This window comes from Rhinoderma darwinii, chromosome 12, assembly GCF_050947455.1.
Source record: "Rhinoderma darwinii isolate aRhiDar2 chromosome 12, aRhiDar2.hap1, whole genome shotgun sequence".
In the NCBI taxonomy this organism is placed as follows: domain Eukaryota; kingdom Metazoa; phylum Chordata; class Amphibia; order Anura; family Rhinodermatidae; genus Rhinoderma; species Rhinoderma darwinii.
This window is the reverse complement of record NC_134698.1, coordinates 6,343,893-6,362,048: the sequence shown is the minus strand read 5'-3', so window position 1 is coordinate 6,362,048 and position 18,156 is coordinate 6,343,893. Positions and strand designations below refer to the sequence as shown.

The 18,156-nt window shown below is 41.7% G+C and overlaps 1 protein-coding gene and 1 pseudogene across 1 annotated transcript; one reads left to right on the top strand and one right to left on the bottom strand.

Annotated features, from left to right (window-relative positions):
• LOC142665330 (Fc receptor-like protein 5) overlaps positions 1 to 6,696 on the bottom strand; it is a 27,063-nt pseudogene extending 20,367 nt beyond the window's left edge.
• LOC142665331 (fibrinogen-like protein 1) lies at positions 1,333 to 18,156 on the top strand. The gene is made up of 8 exons (XM_075845017.1): positions 1,333 to 1,404; positions 6,565 to 6,633; positions 8,655 to 8,722; positions 10,998 to 11,022; positions 11,190 to 11,281; positions 11,414 to 11,534; positions 17,490 to 17,675; positions 17,780 to 18,156. Exons 2-8 carry the CDS (start codon positions 6,630 to 6,632, stop codon positions 18,082 to 18,084), a joined length of 801 nt encoding a protein of 266 aa, XP_075701132.1. The 5' UTR covers positions 1,333 to 1,404; positions 6,565 to 6,629; the 3' UTR covers positions 18,085 to 18,156.

Sequence of the window (18,156 nt, the reverse complement as noted above, 5' to 3'; positions counted from 1 at the left end):
TACGTTCAGAAGAGAGAGATGCGTCACCAGGACTACGGCCGGGGCAAGTCTAAACTTTTTTTTCCCTGCAGGATTCCCGCAGCGGAAACACCTCCCGAAACTTGAGCCACTATTTGGTGCGGTTTTGCTGGCAGAATTCCCTGCGGCTCCCGGGATAAGCTGTGTAGTTTTACTCAGCATATCCGCCTAGTGTGTCCCTTATGATGTCGCTCCTGGAGCTGCTGCCGGTCTCTAAATAGGCAGTTGGTCCAGTGGAATTTGGAATTATTTTTTTTTGTGAACCAGCTTAAAAAAAATACAAAACTTTTGTGTTAGGGTATGTGCACACACACTAATTACGTCCGTAATTTACGGACGTATTTCGGCCGCAAGTACCGGACCGAACACAGTGCAGGGAGCCGGGCTCCTAGCATCATACTTATGTACGATGCTAGGAGTCCCTGCCTCGCTGCCGGACAACTGTCCCGTACTGAAAAGATGATTACAGTACGGGACAGTTGTCCTGCAGCATGGCAGAGACTCCTAGCGTCGTACATAACTATGATGCTAGGAGCCCGGCTCCCTGCACTGTGTTCGGTCCGGTACTTGCGGCCGAAATACGTCCGTCAATTACGGACGTAATTAGTGTGTGTGCACATACCCTTAGGGCCTGTTCACATCACCGTTCGCTTCCGCTCCGGGGTTCCGTCTGAGGTTTCTGTCGGGTGAACCCCGCAACGGAAAGTGAAAGTGACAGCACAGCTTCCGTTTCCGTCACCATTAGCGCAGTCGACTACGCTATTGATTCCATCTGAAAACCTGCCGGAATGGTGACGAACGGAAACCATTAGCGATGTTTCCGTCACCATTGAGATCAAAAGTGACTGAAACGGAAGCTGTGCTGTCACTTTCACTTTCCGTTGCGGAGTTCACCTCAGACGGAACCCCGGAGCGGAAGCGAACGGTGATGTGAACAGGCCCTAACACAAAAGTTTTGTATTTTTTTAAGCTGGTTCACAAAAAAAAATAATTCCAAATTCTACTGGACCAACTGCCTATTTAGAGACCGGCAGCAGCTCCAGGAGCGACATCATAAGGGGCACACTAGGCGGATATGCTGAGTAAAACTACACAGCTTATCCGCCCCGGTAGCCGCAGGGAATTCCGCCAGCAAAACCGCACCAAATAGTGGCTCAAGTTTCGTGAGGCGTGTCCGCTGCGGGAATCCTGCAGGGAAAAAAAACTTTAGACTTACCCCGGCCGTAGTTTAGGTGACGCATCTCTCTCTTCTGAACGTAGCCCCGCCTCCTGGGATGACGCTGTAGACCATGTGACCGCTGCAGCAGTCACATGGGATGAAACGTCATGACAGGAGGCCGGGCTGCGCTAAGAATAGAGGATCGCGTCACCAGGACTACGGCCGGGGTAAGTCTAGACTTTTTTATAAATGTAAAAAAGTACCTTTATTTTTTCTCATGTGTGATTTTTGCGGCAGAACCGCAGCATTTCCACAACAGAGGAGCAGCGATTCCACAGAATACATTGACAAGCTGCGGCTTAAAAAGCCACACTGCAGGTCCATTTTTTTTGCAGCGTGTGGATGAGATTTGTTCTAACCTTATCCACTCTGCTGCGACTGTGATACGCTGCGGATTTTCCACAATAAAATGTGTTGCATAAAATCCGCAGTGTTCATGCCTAGTGTGTTCCTACCCTAAGGCCGGATTCACACAAGCGTGTGCTTTTTGCGTGCGCAAAAACGTGGCATTTTGCGCATGCAAAAGGTCCATAACAGCTCCGTGTGTCAGCAGCGTATGATGCGCGGCTGCGTGATTTTCGCGCAGCCGCCATCATTATGACACTGTTTGTAGCACGCGGTGCTTTTCTGTTTTCATTCATAGTTTATACGGCTGCGGAAGTGCTGGCCGTGATTTTCACGCACCCATTGACTTCAATGGGTGCGTGATGCGCGAACAATGCACAAATATCGGACATGTCGTGAGTTTTACGCAGCGGACACACGGACACACGCTGCATGAAAATCACTGACAGTCTGCAAGGCCCCATAGAGTAACATAGGTCCGTGCGAGGCGCGTGAAAATCACGCGCGTTGCACGGACGTATTACACGTTCGTCTGAATAAGCCCTAACAATAAGGCCCAGTTCACAGAGTTTTTGGGCCTTGATATTGACTCGGACACTGCGTCAGAATCAGCACCAAACAACTTCCAAAACCGCCTCCCATTGATTTAATCTGAAATCAATGGGAGCCAGTCGCGGAAAAAAGAAAAAAGCAGCACATCCTTTCTTGCCGCGGTTCCGCCTCTGACCTGCCATCAAAATCAATGGGAAGCAGAAAAGGCATTTATCGCTGCGTTTTTTGTCTGTTGTCCTCAATCGCAGCGGGCAAAAAACGCAGCAAAAAACCCGGCAAGATAGTGTGGGCAGGTCAAAATCTGCCTCAAAATTCTTTAAGGAATTTTGAGGCAGATTTTTTCGGCCTGCAAAATACTCTGTGTGAACAGGGCCATACTTAAACAGCACTTTGAGACACTTTACTCACCGTGTCAGAAGAGCTGCTCCCACTCCAGTCCTCTTCAGGCGATGTCTTCGGTCCAGACGTCCAGTCCTTCACCTTCACCTCCAGAAAATGGCGGGGACCGTAGAACTCCTGCCGCCGCGCAACAACTAGACTCCTCCCCCTCTCCTTACGCAGCTACGCTCTGGAGGAGGAGGAGGCGGAGTCGGATGAGGAGTCGGACGAGTCGGAGGCGGGCCAGCAGGTAAGTAGACTGTGCGCCGCTGTCCCTGTGTGGCTGTCCTTCCCCCTAGATCTTGTGTTGCGGGCGCACCGCCTCCCTCTCGGCGGCGCGCCTGGTCGTTCGCGGGTGCGCGCTTGCGGTCGTTCGCGCGCGGTCGTGCGCTCGCTCGTACACGCGCAAGCGGGTGGTGTTTCGCGGCGGTGATGAAAGGGGGGCCCGCAGCTCACGGCGGTGTTTCACGAGAGGGGGGCCCGCAGCTCACGACATTGTTTTGGTGAAAAGAACAGGCCCCATTGCAGGGGCCTGTTTTTTTCTACCAAAGGCAAGTCGCGGCAGTTGCCGGGCCCCCCTTTCAATTAAGTTTGGCCGGGCCCCCTACAGTAGTACCCCTAATACCCCCCTGATGGCGGCCCTGCATGTGAGACTACTGAACACCAGCTGGGGGTGCACATAGGAGAGACTGTGGCTACTGAACACCAGCTGGCCAACTCTAAGTTGCCCAGAACCAATCCTCGCTGTACAGCTTTCCAGATTTCGGCATCTTGTTGACTCTTGCAGGAACTGATGGGGATGATCTTTCTTCTGTCTTCTTGCTTCTCTCCTCAGCCCTACAGATGGAAAAGCATTTTTCCTGCTCAGCCTCATGGCTCACCTGGTTGACAGTAACATCCAACTTTGCAGCTTTTAAGCCACATTGAGTATAATCTAGGGAGGGTGACAGAGGTGCCCCACAGATGTCTCACAGGGCCATTCTCAGGATTTTTCAACACATGCATCTGCTCAATGGCCAAAGCACATATGGCTTAGATACACTAACTCAGAAGATAGTAGTACTCATAATAGGCTTAGATACATCGCTTCAGTAGACAATATCACACATGGTGGCCTCAGATGCACTGGCTCAGCAGCACAGTATCACACTTGATGAGCTTAGATACAATTTTAGGTGTGTAATGTCATTTCCCACCAGCATCTATGAGGATTCTATATGTGGCGACACTATAAATAATTTCCATGCAATGGTGGTTTGTGAAAAGAGGAAATAAGAGATACCGTGGCTAAAATAAAACACCAGAAACCCATACTAACGAAAAAAGAGAAACCTCAAGTGTGTATGTATGAGATCTAGAGCAATAATGACACGCTTTCTGCGTATAATAAAGCCAGCAACGCCGTTTCCACGGTTTGCAGATTTCCGAGATTTAACATTTTTTTTATTTGTTGTTTTTCATTTCTGTGTAGTAACCAAATAAATCAAGAACTGGTCTGTGGATACTCCGGTTAGGCTAATAGACGATGCTCCTCAAGGGAGGGGTTTATGGTCATTATCCCTTCATATGCTCTGATGGGGAATATGGGAAGGGGTTTTTCCAAATTCAATTAAGTATAGCCAAAAGCACAAGATCTTTAGGTATATCTCAAAGAAAATATACACGTTTATTGGTAATTATTGTCCAGTTTCATCAACAAGAAATATTTATTGCTTTCCTAAAAAAAATAAATTAAAATCCGAATGTCATGTGCTTGAAATGTGTCAAGGACCTCACGTACAGTACTATGCAAAAGTTTTAGGCAGTTGTGGAAAATGCTGCAAAGTAAGAATGCTTTAAAAAAATAGAAGAGTTAATCGTTTTGATCAATTAACAAAAACAAAGTGAATGAACAGAAAGAAATCGAAATCAAATCAATATTTGCTGTGACCACCCTTTGCCTTCAAAACAGCATCAATTCTTCTAAGTACACTTGCACAGTCATGGATTTTGTAGGATTATAGTCATGTGTATTATTAACCAATTATACCAAACAGGTGATAATGATCATCATTTTCATATGTTTGCTGAAACACAGTCATTAACTGTAACAGAAACAGATGTGTAGTGGGTAAGGAACAGCCAAACTCTGCTAGAAAGGTGAGGTTGTGGAAGACTGTTTCATGTCCCAAAGTCCACCATGGAAAGACGGAGAATAGCAACAATACACAATGTAGTTATACTGAATCAGCAAGGTCTCTCTCAAACAAAGATTTCAAAGCAGACTGGGGTTTCAAGATGTGCCGTTCAATCTCTTTTGAAGAAGCACAAACATAAAAGCAATGTTGAGGATCATAGAAGCAGTGGTCGGCCAAGGAAACTTAGTGAAGAAAATGAATAACACATCATGCTTACTTACCTTCTAAATCGGAAGATGTCCAGCAATCAGCTCAAAACTGGCCGAAACCGGTGGAACCCCATCTACTGTTCGAAAAAGTCTGGCCAGAAGTGGCTTTCATGGAAGAATTGCAGGCAAACAGCTATACCTCCGACATGGAAACAAGGCCAAGTGACTCAACTATACACGAAAACATAGGAACTGGGGTGCCGAAAAATGACAGCATGTGATTGAGGAGTCAAAATGTGAAATATTTGGCTGTAACAGAAGGCAGTTTGTCTCTGAAGGGCTGGAGAGCGGTACAATAATGAGAGTCCGCAGGCAACAGTAAAGCATGGTGGAGGTTCCTTGCAAGTTTGGGGCTGCATTTCAGCAAATGGAGTAGAGGATTTGGGCAGAATCATTGGTGTGCTCAATGCTGAGAAATACAGACCGATACATATCCATCATGCAATACCATCAGGGAGACGTCCGATTGGCGCCAAATTTATTCCCGGCAGGAAAAGGACCCCTGACAAGTTCCTTCAAAAACTGTGTGCAAGTGTGCCTAGAAGAATTGATGCGGTTTTGAAGGCAAAGGGTGGTCACACCAAATATTGATTTGATTTAGATTTCTCTTCTGTTCATTCACTTTGTATTTTGTTAATTGATAAAAACTATTAACACTTCTATTTTTTAAAGAATTCTTACTTTGCCTAAAACTTTTGCACAGTATTGTATATTTATAAAGTAATGAAGCACTAGATTTGGCCCTACTGCTGATGACTGTTAAAAGGATCAGTCAAGTTCCTTATCAGAGCATGAGCAAATTCTACTCCTCTGAATGGTCTCTCCCACAAGCCATATATCCCGTACTCAAACATCATTTGTACATTAATGTTACATTGGATAAAATGTTCGTAGTGTTTTGTATAATAAATTCAATAAATGTATAAAATGAACTAAAGTGGAGTAAATGAATAAAAAGCAAAATGCTACAAATGTAGGCAATTAAACAATGCTGACCCATACACTCTAGTATATAGATAAATGGATCAAAACTAGCATAAAGCATCATTTCCTGAAATTATAGGGTATTATATTGGTGCTCGGTTTGCTATACAGCTGTATATACTGGACCCCCGAGATTTTATTAACTAAGATAAAAAGATCGGTGCTCTGTAGAAAACAAATATAAAGAAATATATTAAGAAAAAAAAAATATTAAGAAAAAATATAAACAAACAAGTATAAAGAAATATATAATAAAAACAAAAGTATAAGTAAAAAACAAATAAACAGAGAAAGACTTTGGGGGTATGTGTAGAGATATGTCAGATTATGTTAATGGTAGGGGGTCTGGGAGCCAAGACCCCAATGATCACCTTGCTTAGAACACCACGTCTGTTTGGCATTAGCCTGGTTCACACTGCGATTTCCAGATCGTGAAGCCAATGAAATAATCAGGTCGGCAATGCCCTGTCCACTTCTCACCCATAACCAATAAATAGATGCATTAAGAACTGTTATTTGAAAAAAGTGTGAAAAATATGTATTTTGTATACCTTTTTTTAATTTTTTGAATGTGACTTTTTATAGAATTGCAAAATGTAACATAAAATAGACCTAAAAAAAACACCATAACGCCCAGTTCACACAGTCTATAAACCTAACATTTTATGTTACCCTCACGCAGAATACCGGTGGACAAGTGGTAATACTTACAGAAGATGAAGAGGACCTTGGCCATTCTTAGCTGCGATGTGTAGGTTGAAAATCCCATATGTGGTCATTCGTATTCTATATCTCGTGAGGACTACACAAGACCTGTGTGAGTTAGAGCTTTAGGTCTCGCGAAGAAAAGGAAATAAAAATCCAAAAAATTACCACAAAAAATTGGCAGCCAATAAATGTAGAGATGCCTTCGTGTACAACCAGACGCTGCAGTAGATCACCAATCCAATAAGGTGTAGTGAAGTTTTCTTCTGAAGGAAGGGACAGACTTTTTTGGACTTTTTTATTTTAGAGCGAAGCGTGTGATGTAAAAGTAAAAGCCCCTTTGGTAATAGGGAAGTTATACTTCTTTATAGGAAGAGATTACTTTGTTTCTGAAGTTCTTGTAACTGCGGTGTAATATGGAAAATAGGTTCTCACCTCAGGCGCCACTTTTCCCTGCTTAACCCCTTCCCTCAGCAGTCATTTTTCAGATTTTTCCTTTTTGCTTCGCACCTTCCAAAAAACCATAACTTTATGTTTCCGTCGATATACCCATATGAGGGCTTATTTTTTGCGGAACGAGTTCGAGTTTTTCACGGCACCATTTATTGTACCTTATAATGCACTGGGTAAGTGTAAAAAATTCTTTGTGGTTTGGAATGGAAAAAAAAAAAACAAAAACAAAAAACAATTCCTCCATTTCTTTTTGGGTTGTTTTTTACGCCATTCACTGTGCGGTAAAAACGACATGTTAGGTTTAGGGCCAATTCACACAGAGTTTTTGTTGACGCTTTTTTTGACACGGAAACCGCGTCGAATAAGCGCCAAAAAACTGCCAAAAATGCCTCCCATTGATTTCAATGGGAGGCGGAGGCGTTTTTTTCCCCGCAAGCGGCATGCCCGAACTTCGGGCGTTTACATCTCTGACCTCCCATTGACAGTAATGGGAGGCAGAGAAAGCGTATTTTGTATATTTTTGTATATTAAAAATATTTAATTTTAATTCTTTTTATTAGTCCCGCTTGAACCAGCGATCGTTGGATCGCTTGCATGATATACTACAATACTAATGTATTGCAATAGATCATGTTTCAGTAGGCCCGCAGGCTACCATGACAACCATCGGCACCCTGCGATTGGGACTTCGGAGGAGGCCGTCTCCCTGTTTCTAACACCTTTCCTACCCCTTAGGGTGGGCATAAGTTAATTTAAAAAACAGATTTTTCGGAGACTGCGTTCACACGTTAGGCTAGTGTGCCGCCTTTATAAAGTTGTATAAACTCCAATCCGGAGAATGTTTTTCCTTTAGGTTATAACCTTATAATCATAGCAGTTAAAATGTTTTAGGTTTATTTTTGTGATGATTATTATTATTATTATTATTATGTTCTACATGGTTAGTTGAATTTTTATTCTAATATAATATAAAAATATACATATATAAATAAAAAAAGCTAATAAAAAAACAAAACATACATATATATATATATAAAAAAAAAATACATATAAAAAACATATACACACACTAATATATATATATACACACACACACACACACACACACACACACACACACACACACACACACACTCTTACATAAAATTCTAAGATGTATTGTAGTTATATAAAAATTATTTTCGCTCTTAATGGAATTAAGGCAAATATATATTTTATTTGTTTTTACTAATATGAAATCTCTCGTGTGGTTTGTCTCTTGCCCGTGCCCATTTATTTGGTACGTACAATAGACCTGTTGCCTGATTGGCTAATCTTAGTCCGTCCCCCCTACTTACCTAAACTAATATAATGGTGGGACACAGAAGACTCAGCCCCTTCACTTAATACTGAAGCAGCAAAAAGTAAGTGCGGAGAACAGTGTCTTACCTGTAACTGACGGATTTACCTTTCACAAATGGATTTTTACCTGAAGGGACTTTATATTGAGTGGAGTTTATTTTGGGGGTTTTCATTGGTGTTGTTTTTGACTGTACATTGCACTGCAGTTGATGGTTTTGTTTTTGTGTTTTAGATATTGAATGTAGATTTTATTGTATTCTTTTGCCTTAGCAGATATGAGTTTATCCTTTTATATATTCTTTGGATATATCCTGATTTTGCCTGAGAAAGTTTTATCACAGGTAAATAAATTGGTCTTGCGATTCACTGTACATATAACGTATGAACTGTAACGTTGTCTTCTCATTTTTAGTTAAAGAGGCGCAGCTACCAGTTTATAACTTTCCTATCTCCTACCTAATCTAATAGGCGCTTTGATGTAGATAATTACTGGGAGTTTTTTGTTGTTTTTTTTGAAAAATGTTTATTTTTGACTAAGTTATGAACATCTTCAGATTTATGCAAATTTGTTCTTAATGCCCAACTGGGCTTTTTTTCACTTTTCACCAAGTGGGCGTTGTCAGAGACTTTTGGAGCGGAAACACTGGCCGTTGTGGCCGGGGATTCCGCTTCAGGATTAGGGGACCTCTCCAGGAGAAGTCCCCGATATCACTGTGCATATATGGACAGTGAAGGCAGGGACTTCTCCTGGAGCGGAATTCCCGGTCACAGCTTTGGTAACGCTGTGGCCGGGGATTAGGGATTCCGCTCCTACAGGGAGCAAAAAAAATCTCCTCCACTTCCTCACATGCACTTCGCACTGAGTAGGAGAAGAGAGTGAACGAGCGTCAGAAAGCACGGCCATCACTCAGATCACATCCAAGTGGCAGCCGTGCTTTACCCGGCCCCATAGACTTTTATGGGAGCCGGGAGAAAGGCCAAAAATAGGGCATGTTCCATTTTTTTTTAGATTGAATACATATGGGGTCAATTGTTCCTACTGTGGCAGTTCAAAGAACGGCTGTCACACTGCATAGCTTCCCTGTCACGTGAATAGGGCCTTAGACCCTATTCACACCACAGGGCCCAGGTGTCGGCCGTCTTGGTCCGTTAAAATCTGCTGTTTTTCATCCAATCCGTGTCCATTCCAGGCCTTGTTTCCGTTTTTTGACGGCCGATTGTCTGTTTTAAAACTGGATGAATTTCTTTTTTTTTTTTTTGGTCCCAACCCACCAAAAACACCCAGAGGAAGGTCATATGATCGCCCAGTGACCATTTTCTCTTGCTTTCAGAGTATAGAGAGCTCGGTCTGATCCCTCTGCTTTACCACTGGTTTGTGGCGTTTTATCTGCTATTTTTAACTTCACAACCATTGAACCGTGTACCGCCGCTTTCGCCGATTTCTCGGCAATTCAGATGGCAACCGCAGATGTTGAACAATTACTCCAAACGCGCTCCATTGTATATTCGCCAAAATGAGGCATAACACAACGTATAATGTACGATCACCAAATAGGACTGTGCAAAAGACTGGCACAACACTGAGAAGAGCGTTTAGAATGATGTATCAGAGGTGGGACGGACCGCGAAACTCGTAATACGTCTTTTAATAGCGCCTCTAGCGCAAATGTGTACGGAGCCTTACAGTTCAAGTTTAGGATCATTTTCCATAACCCCTTCCCGACATCCGCTGTGTATATACGGTGGAGGGAGGGGGAATATGGAGAATGTTCACGAGTTGAACACACTAAGTTATAGCCGACACTTTAGTGTCCGTAAAAGTCAGAACTATTACCATAATAATTGAACCCGCACAGTGAATACCGTAAAGAAAATAAAAAAATAAAAACCGCCAGAATCGCAGTTTTTTGGCACAAAATATTTAAGAAAAAGTGATCAATAAGTCTCATGTACCCCAAAATGGTACCAAATAGAAAACGACAGCCCGTCCTGCAAAACAAAAGCCCTCCTACCACTCAATTGATGGAAAAATAAAAAGTTATGGCTCTCAGAATATGACACAAAAATTAACAATCAGTTTTTTCCTTGTAAAAGTAGTAAAACAAAAAAAAAAAACAAAAAAAAAAAAAATAATAATAAATAATTATATATATATATATCAAAAAATAAAATAAAAAACAAAACAAAACAAAACAAAAATAATTCTATATATATATATAAATGATTTTTTTTACAGTTTCCCAGTACGTTATATGGTACAATAAATGGTGCCATGAAAATCTCCAACTTGTCCCGCAAAAACAAAAAACAAGCTTCATACGACTAGATCAATGAAAAACGAAAAAAAAAATAGTTAAGATTTTTGGAAGGAGGGGAGGAAAAAGCGAAAATTTAAATCCTGAAAGACAGCTACGGAGGAAAGGGGTTAAACATTTATTATATTTATTGGGCAAGCTGCTAGGATCCATTACAAAGCATCATACAATCCGTAAAAAAAAAAAAAAAAATCATAACATTTTCTGTCTCTACTCTCGTATTTTGCCACATTTATCATCTTATTTAAAAAAAAAAAAATTTGGGTGACTAATTTTAACTATTTTTGTTTGAAATAAACAGGTAAATGGCATCGAGGACCAGCCGGGTAAGTTATTTTTCCTTTTACACTTGTGCAAAAATGAATGTGAGGTGTTAAACGAATGACATAATCTGAACGGGTTGGGAAGGGTTTTATGTTTCTTTTTGACCTTTTTGTTCTTTTGCTTTTATCCACAGTTTTGATTCGTTTGTTTTTCCATTTTTCATTCATAGCACGCGATTGCTCCGATATCTGGAAAAGGAACAACCTTTCCAACAGTGGAATATACACAATAAGACCAGATAATGCGAATACTACATTTCAGGTAGAGCAATCTAAATATCCATTTTTTTTAAAAAAACAAAAGGAAAAAGCAATAAATGATGATGAATTTACTTGATTTCTCAGCTCTAGTTCATTTTGTAAAAAGAAAAAAACCGTGAAAAATGTTTTTCAGGTTTTCTGTGAAATGTCAGTGAATGGAGGCTATACTTTAATACAACGCCACAATGGACAGGATGGATTATCCTTTGACACGACATGGAATGACTATGAAAACGGATTTGGAAATCTTGGAGGTAAACGGACTAAAATTTGTTAAATATACAAAAGCAAGTTACTAATAAAGGAGATAAAAATCAAAAGAAAAAAAAAAACAATTTAATTTTTTTTTTAAATTGACCAGGATAGAAGATTGAAGGTCTATTTTCAGGATTGGTTAGTATTGTATGATCTGTGAGGGTTCGAACCCAGGATCTGCCACCAATTGGCAAGACAAAAAGACCTTGGCATAGCGCTGTGTAGGTCTGTACAGCGGCGTCTTGTGCTGCGGCTTAACCCCATTTAAAAGGGCTGTACAGGATTAGAAAACCATGGCTGTTTTTTTCCAGAAACAGCGCCACACCTGTTGACAGGTTGTGTGTGGTATTGCAGTTCGGCTCCATTGAATAAGCTGTAATAACGCACACAACCTGCACACAGGTTTGGCACTGTTTTTGTAAAAAAAAAACAGCCATGTCTTTCTGATGATAGACAAACCCTTTATGTGTGGCTACCACACATAGCCACATGGATCGCAGCGGAGCGAAGGAGTTTTGCTACCAGGGCCGATCACACATTGACAGTCATCAATGTTATATCCAAAAAACCTCTAATAAAGTCCACATTGTCCTTGGGGTATGAGCAAGTAGCGGTCCCTGTGGTTTGGCCAAAAACCACGATGGTTATAAAAGGATTGCAGACATTACAAACGTTTGAAAACCGCATCAAATTGTGGCAAAATCAAATGTCGGCGTGGTTGTCTTACATAGGTTTCTTAGGTAGGACTTTAAAGATCGTGATTGTGCGATTTCTCACCTTTTTGGGTTGTGCTGGTTCATCGGCACAACTCAATTTTATTGCGTGAGGAGTCTTAGGTCTAAAGCACACGACCGTTGTGCCACTCGGGACGTTTTTGACGGCATCAGTGTAGCACCTGATCGTCTTCACGGACCCATTCACTTAGAAAGCTGTAAAACTGCGGAACAGAACAATATTAAAACCACTGTTTATTATGGTGATCATATCAGGTCGGACCGCCCGCTATTCTGTTTATTATGGTGATCACATCAGGTCGGACTGCCCGCTATTCTATTTATTATGGTGATCATATCAGGTCGGACTGCCCGCTATTCTATTTATTATGGTGATCACATCAGGTCGGACTGCCCGCTATTCTGTTTATTATGGTGATCACATCAGGTCGGACTGCCCGCTATTCTGTTTATTATGGTGATCATATCAGGTCGGACTGCCCGCTATTCTGTTTATTATGGTGATCATATCAGGTTGGACTGCCCGCTATTCTATTTATTATGGTGATCACATCAGGTCGGACTGCCCGCTATTCTGTTTATTATGGTGATCATATCAGGTCGGACTGCCCGCTATTCTGTTTATTATGGTGATCATATCAGGTCGGACTGCCCGCTATTCTGTTTATTATGGTGATCATATCAGGTCGGACTGCCCGCTATTCTGTTTATTATGGTGATTATATCAGGTCGGACTGGCCGCTATTCTGTTTATTATGGTGATCATATCAGGTCGGACTGCCCGCTATTCTGTTTTAATGGTGATCATATCAGGTCGGACTGGCCGCTATTCTGTTTATTATGGTGATCATATCAGGTCGGACTGGCCGCTATTCTGTTTATTATGGTGATCATATCAGGTTGGACTGCCCGCTATTGTTTTTATGGTGATCACATCAGGTCGGACTGCCCGCTATTCTGTTTATTATGGTGATTATATCAGGTCGGACTGGCCGCTATTCTGTTTATTATGGTGATCGTATCAGGTCAGACTGCCCGCTATTCTGTTTATTATTGTGATCATATCAGGTCGGACTGCCCTCTATTCTCTTGGTCTTATGTGATCTCTTGTAGCGTCCCGGTTGTCAGGAGATGAGTTAGTTTGACTTACTTTATTGGTTTGAGAGCGGATTGGTCTTTGAGGCGTTCCTTGTGACTAGGAAATGGGTATGTTAATTTTTCTACACTGGCCGAGAGGGGCCAGATTATAGTTTTTTTTTCGTGTTTTCCGTTAACGCCTTTAGACTGTCTTCTGTTGCGAGGAAACGGATGTACTCCTTGTCCTACGAAGGCCGAGAGGGGTCAAACTGTCGAGTGTTTTGTTAATTCCCCCCTTCTTTTTTTTTTAGAACGTTAAGCAACAGGATTTTTGTCGTTGTAGAGCTTCGTTTTTTCCTTTTTATTATCTTTTTGGAGGTAGAAGCTTAATGTTTTGTTTGAGAAGTTGATTTTCCGACTTGTTTATTAATCTGCATCTGACAGTTTCTAGGTCTACATTAAATCCATCTGGAATTAAATTTTAGAATTTAAAGATCCAGTATGATTCCCGCTTGTTTAACCCCTTAGTGACCAGCCTATTTTAGTCCTTAAAGAGGCTCTGTCACCAGATTTTGCAGCCCCTATCTGCTATTGCAGCAGATCGGCGCTGCAATGTAGATTACAGTAAAGTTTTTATTTTTAAAAAATGAGCATTTTTGGCCAAGTTATGACCATTTTTGTAGTTATGCAAATGAGGCTTGCAAAAGTCCAAGTGGGCGTGTTTAAAAGTAAAAGTCCAAGTGGGCGTGTATTATGTGCGTACATCGGGGCGTGTTTACTACTTTTACTAGCTGGGCGTTCTGACGAGAAGTAACATCCACTTCTCTTCAGAACGCCCAGCTTCTGCCAGATCACGCTGTGACGTCACTTCCCCAGGTCCTGCATCGTGTCAGACGAGCGAGGACACATCGGCACCAGAGGCTACAGTTGATTCTGCAGCAGCGTTTGCAGGTAAGTCGATGTAGCTACTTACCTGCAAACGCTGATGCTGCTGCAGAATCAACTGTAGCCTCTGGTGCCGATGTGTCCTCGCTCGTCTGACACGATGCAGGACCTGTGAGTGACGTCACAGCGTGATCTCTCGAGAAAACGCTGTGTCTGCACTGCCAGAAGCTGGGCGTTCTGAAGAGAAGTGGATGATACTTCTCGTCAGAACGCCCAGCTAGTAAAAACGCCCCGATGTACGCACATAATACACGCCCACTTGGACTTTTACTTTTAAACACGCCCAGTGGTACTTTTGCAAGCCTCATTTGCATAACTACAAAAATGGTCATAACTTGGCCAAAAATGCTCGTTTTTTAAAAATAAAAACGTTACTGTAATCTACATTGCAGCGCCTATCTGCTGCAAAAGCAGATAGGGGCTGCAAAATCTGGTGACAGAGCCTCTTTAATGACCAAGCAAGTTTTTACGTTTTTCCATCTTCGCATTCAAAGAGCTATTGGGGGGGCGGGGGGGGGGAATAGAAAAAAAACAACATTAATTTTGCCATACTTTTTTGCGTCTTAAATTTACACCATTTACCGTGTGGTATAAATTTTATTCAGCGGGTCGTTACCAAATTTATATAGGTTTTTTTTAAAGTTTTATGTTTTTCAAAATTATTTGTTTTTGTGTCGCCATATTTTAAGGGCCATAACTATTTTTCTGCTGACATCGCTGTATAAGGGCTTTTTTTTTGCGGGATGACTTGTAGTTTTTGTTACCATTTTTGTCAAATTTTTGATCACTTGTTAAATTTTTTTGAAGGCAGGATGAACAGAAAACCGCAATTCTGGCATGGTTATATATTTTATTTTAACAGCATTCACCTTGCGGGTTAAATAATGTAATCATTTTATAGTTAGGGTTATTACGGACACGGCGATACCAAATGTGTGTAAAAGATTTTGTAAGCGGAAAAATTGGGTTTTTCATTTTCTGTTACTTGGGATTTTTATTTATTACTAACTTTTTTTTAACTTTTTTTTTTTAGGGACTTCACTATGCGAACATTTGATTACTTTTATAATGCACTGCAATACTACTGTAAATAATATTTTAAAAAAATGGACTCTAAATATATTGTACAGCCAGTACAGGCGGGGAGGAGGAAAAAATTAAATATTCCTCCACCAAAGTATATAAGGATCAATCAAAGATCCGGAATCAAAGGTTAAAAAAAAAAAAATGAAAAAGAGGATACCCCAAAGGTGTGATTAAAAATGCCTTCCAGAAAATCCTAGCGCTAACCCGAGAACACTGGCTCCAAAAAAAACCTGAAAGAGGAGACAAGGAACAACGTCACTAGTAATTTATTTTACTACATTCAATGCCGAAAATACATACATTAGGAAAAACACAAATATCACGTTCAGACGGGTGAAACCGTGCTAAAACCCAAAAGAACCATTGAAAAATGTTGAGTCTGTTCTCCAAAGTTGAAGGAATATCCACAGTATAGTTCATCTGTATTTGATCATGGGTGGTCTAACACCCAGACCCTGCACCGATCAGCCATTCCGGCTGCCTCAGGGGCGCCAGAAGCTATGCAGGGCTGGTGCCAGAAGCCGAAAGCTCCGTACACTGTACAGCGGCCGTGAATAGGGGCAGAGCTGCAGTAACCCTGCACGGCCACTATACAATGGTTGGAGCCATCCGCTTCCTGCACCAACCCTGTATAGCTTCCGGCGCCCGGAATGGCTGATCGGTGCTGGTCTGGGTGTCAGACCCCCCCAACGATCATAAAAGGATTACCTATACTGTGGATAATAAACAGCCCCAAGGACAACCCCTTTAAACACAGCCCATCGAGACATTTATTACAACACCACAATTCATCATTTAAAAACATTAAACTATCCCTCATAGAACAAGTTCCAGTAAATACACAAACGGATTACCATCTTAAACCAACGGGAATCATACTAGATCTTCAAATTCCAAAATTTCATTCCAGATGGATTAACCGAGACACTGTCAGATGCAGAATAATAAACATGTCCGAAAGGTAAGATCTACAAGGACGGTTGTAAAATACATTCTATATACACAGTGCGTCCTAAAAGGTTATCATCGGTTACCAAACAAAACACCTCCAGATGTAAACAATCGGCTCTTACCTCCAGGCGCAAACAAAAAAGGTAATAAAAAAGAAAAAAAAAAAAGTGGGCTACACAACCAAAAGACAAAGTTAGAAGAAAAGAAAACCCTCTAAAGGGGTTAGAGGACAACACACAAAAAAGGAATAAATAATTTGGCTCCTCTCGGCCACCGTTGGAAAATTGACATACCCGTTTCCTAGTTAGAAGGAAGGCTCTAAAGAGAGCTACCCATCACCTCTCAAACGACTAAAGTAAGTCAAATTAACTAGTCTCCGGGCAACAAGAGAACACAGAAGATCACGAGAATAGCGGGCAGTCCGACCCGATCACCATAATAAACAGTGGTTTTAATATCGTTCCGTTCTGCAGTCTTAAGCCTCATGCACACGACCGTAGCCATTGTGCACGGCCGTGATTTTCGGGTCACCTGCGAGCCACCGACAAATCGCGGGCCGTGCGCATGGCCGCGTCCATTATTTTCGATGAGCCTGGACCGAAGAACACCATAATAAGACATGTCCATTCTTTCTGTGGTCCAGGCTCCTGGGCCACGCACGGACCTTGAAAACCACGGTCGTGTGCATGGCCCCATAGTAATGAATGGGGCCGCAATCCTCCCGTGGATTTTCGGGGGAATTGCGGCCGCAAAAGCACGTTCGTGTGCATGGGGCCTTAGAGCTTTCTACGTGTTTTTAATAGATTGAAGTACTTCAAAATGTAGTTTAGATGTTTATCAACTATAAGGCATCTGTTTTCTAAGCTGAACAAGCCCAATTTACTAGCCTTTCATTACAAGAGACACCTCCCGTCCCATTTAATAATCTAGTCACCCATCTTTAACCCCGCTCCAGTTCTCCTATATCCTTACAAGATGTGGCCTTACAAGGGATTTACAGAGGGTAATATGAAATTTGAAAATCAGGGGTTTTTATATCTCTCTTTTCATACACCCTAAAATTGTATTTGCTTTTGCAGCTGCTGCTTGACATTGAGTGCTGCTGCTAGACATTCGTATTTCATGTTTTCTAAACAATGAAATTAAAATTTGTCTTTAAAGGTGAACACTGGCTTGGACTCAAGAAAATTTATGTGCTGACGCAGCAGACGGGCAGACCCAGTAAACTGCGTATAAGTATCGGCGACTTTGATGGTAAAGAGGCCTATGCAGAATATGATTCCTTTAGTATTGGGAATGCAACTAACTTTTATAGACTCTCAGCAGGGATATATTCAGGGACAGCCGGTAAGTAGATGCAATAAAAATTCTCTTTTACATTGCAAAGATACTGGCAGTATATAATGAAGATGAGAAACGGTCATCATTTATCCATATTTCCCACATTTCAGGAGATGCCTTGGCAGGAACAACAGGAAAGAACAGGACTAACATTCGAGGTAGTAATTTCAGCACTGAAGATAATCCCAATGATCGTTGTAACCCAATGTGTCTTTTTGGGGACATTGCCTTCACCAGCTGTAGTGAATATCACCGAGCCGGCTGGTGGTTTAACTACTGTGGAACAGCCAATCTGAATGGTGTATGGCGGAAGCCACCAAGGAATAAATTCTGGGCCTCATCCGTGTCTTGGCCAACGTGGAGACCCAACGAGTCACTAAAATTCAGCAAAATGTATCTAGTGCAGAAAGAGTGATAAATTCTACAAGGTGATATATTCTACAAGGATATGTGTGAGATATACTTCTATTAAATATTCTAAACCGGA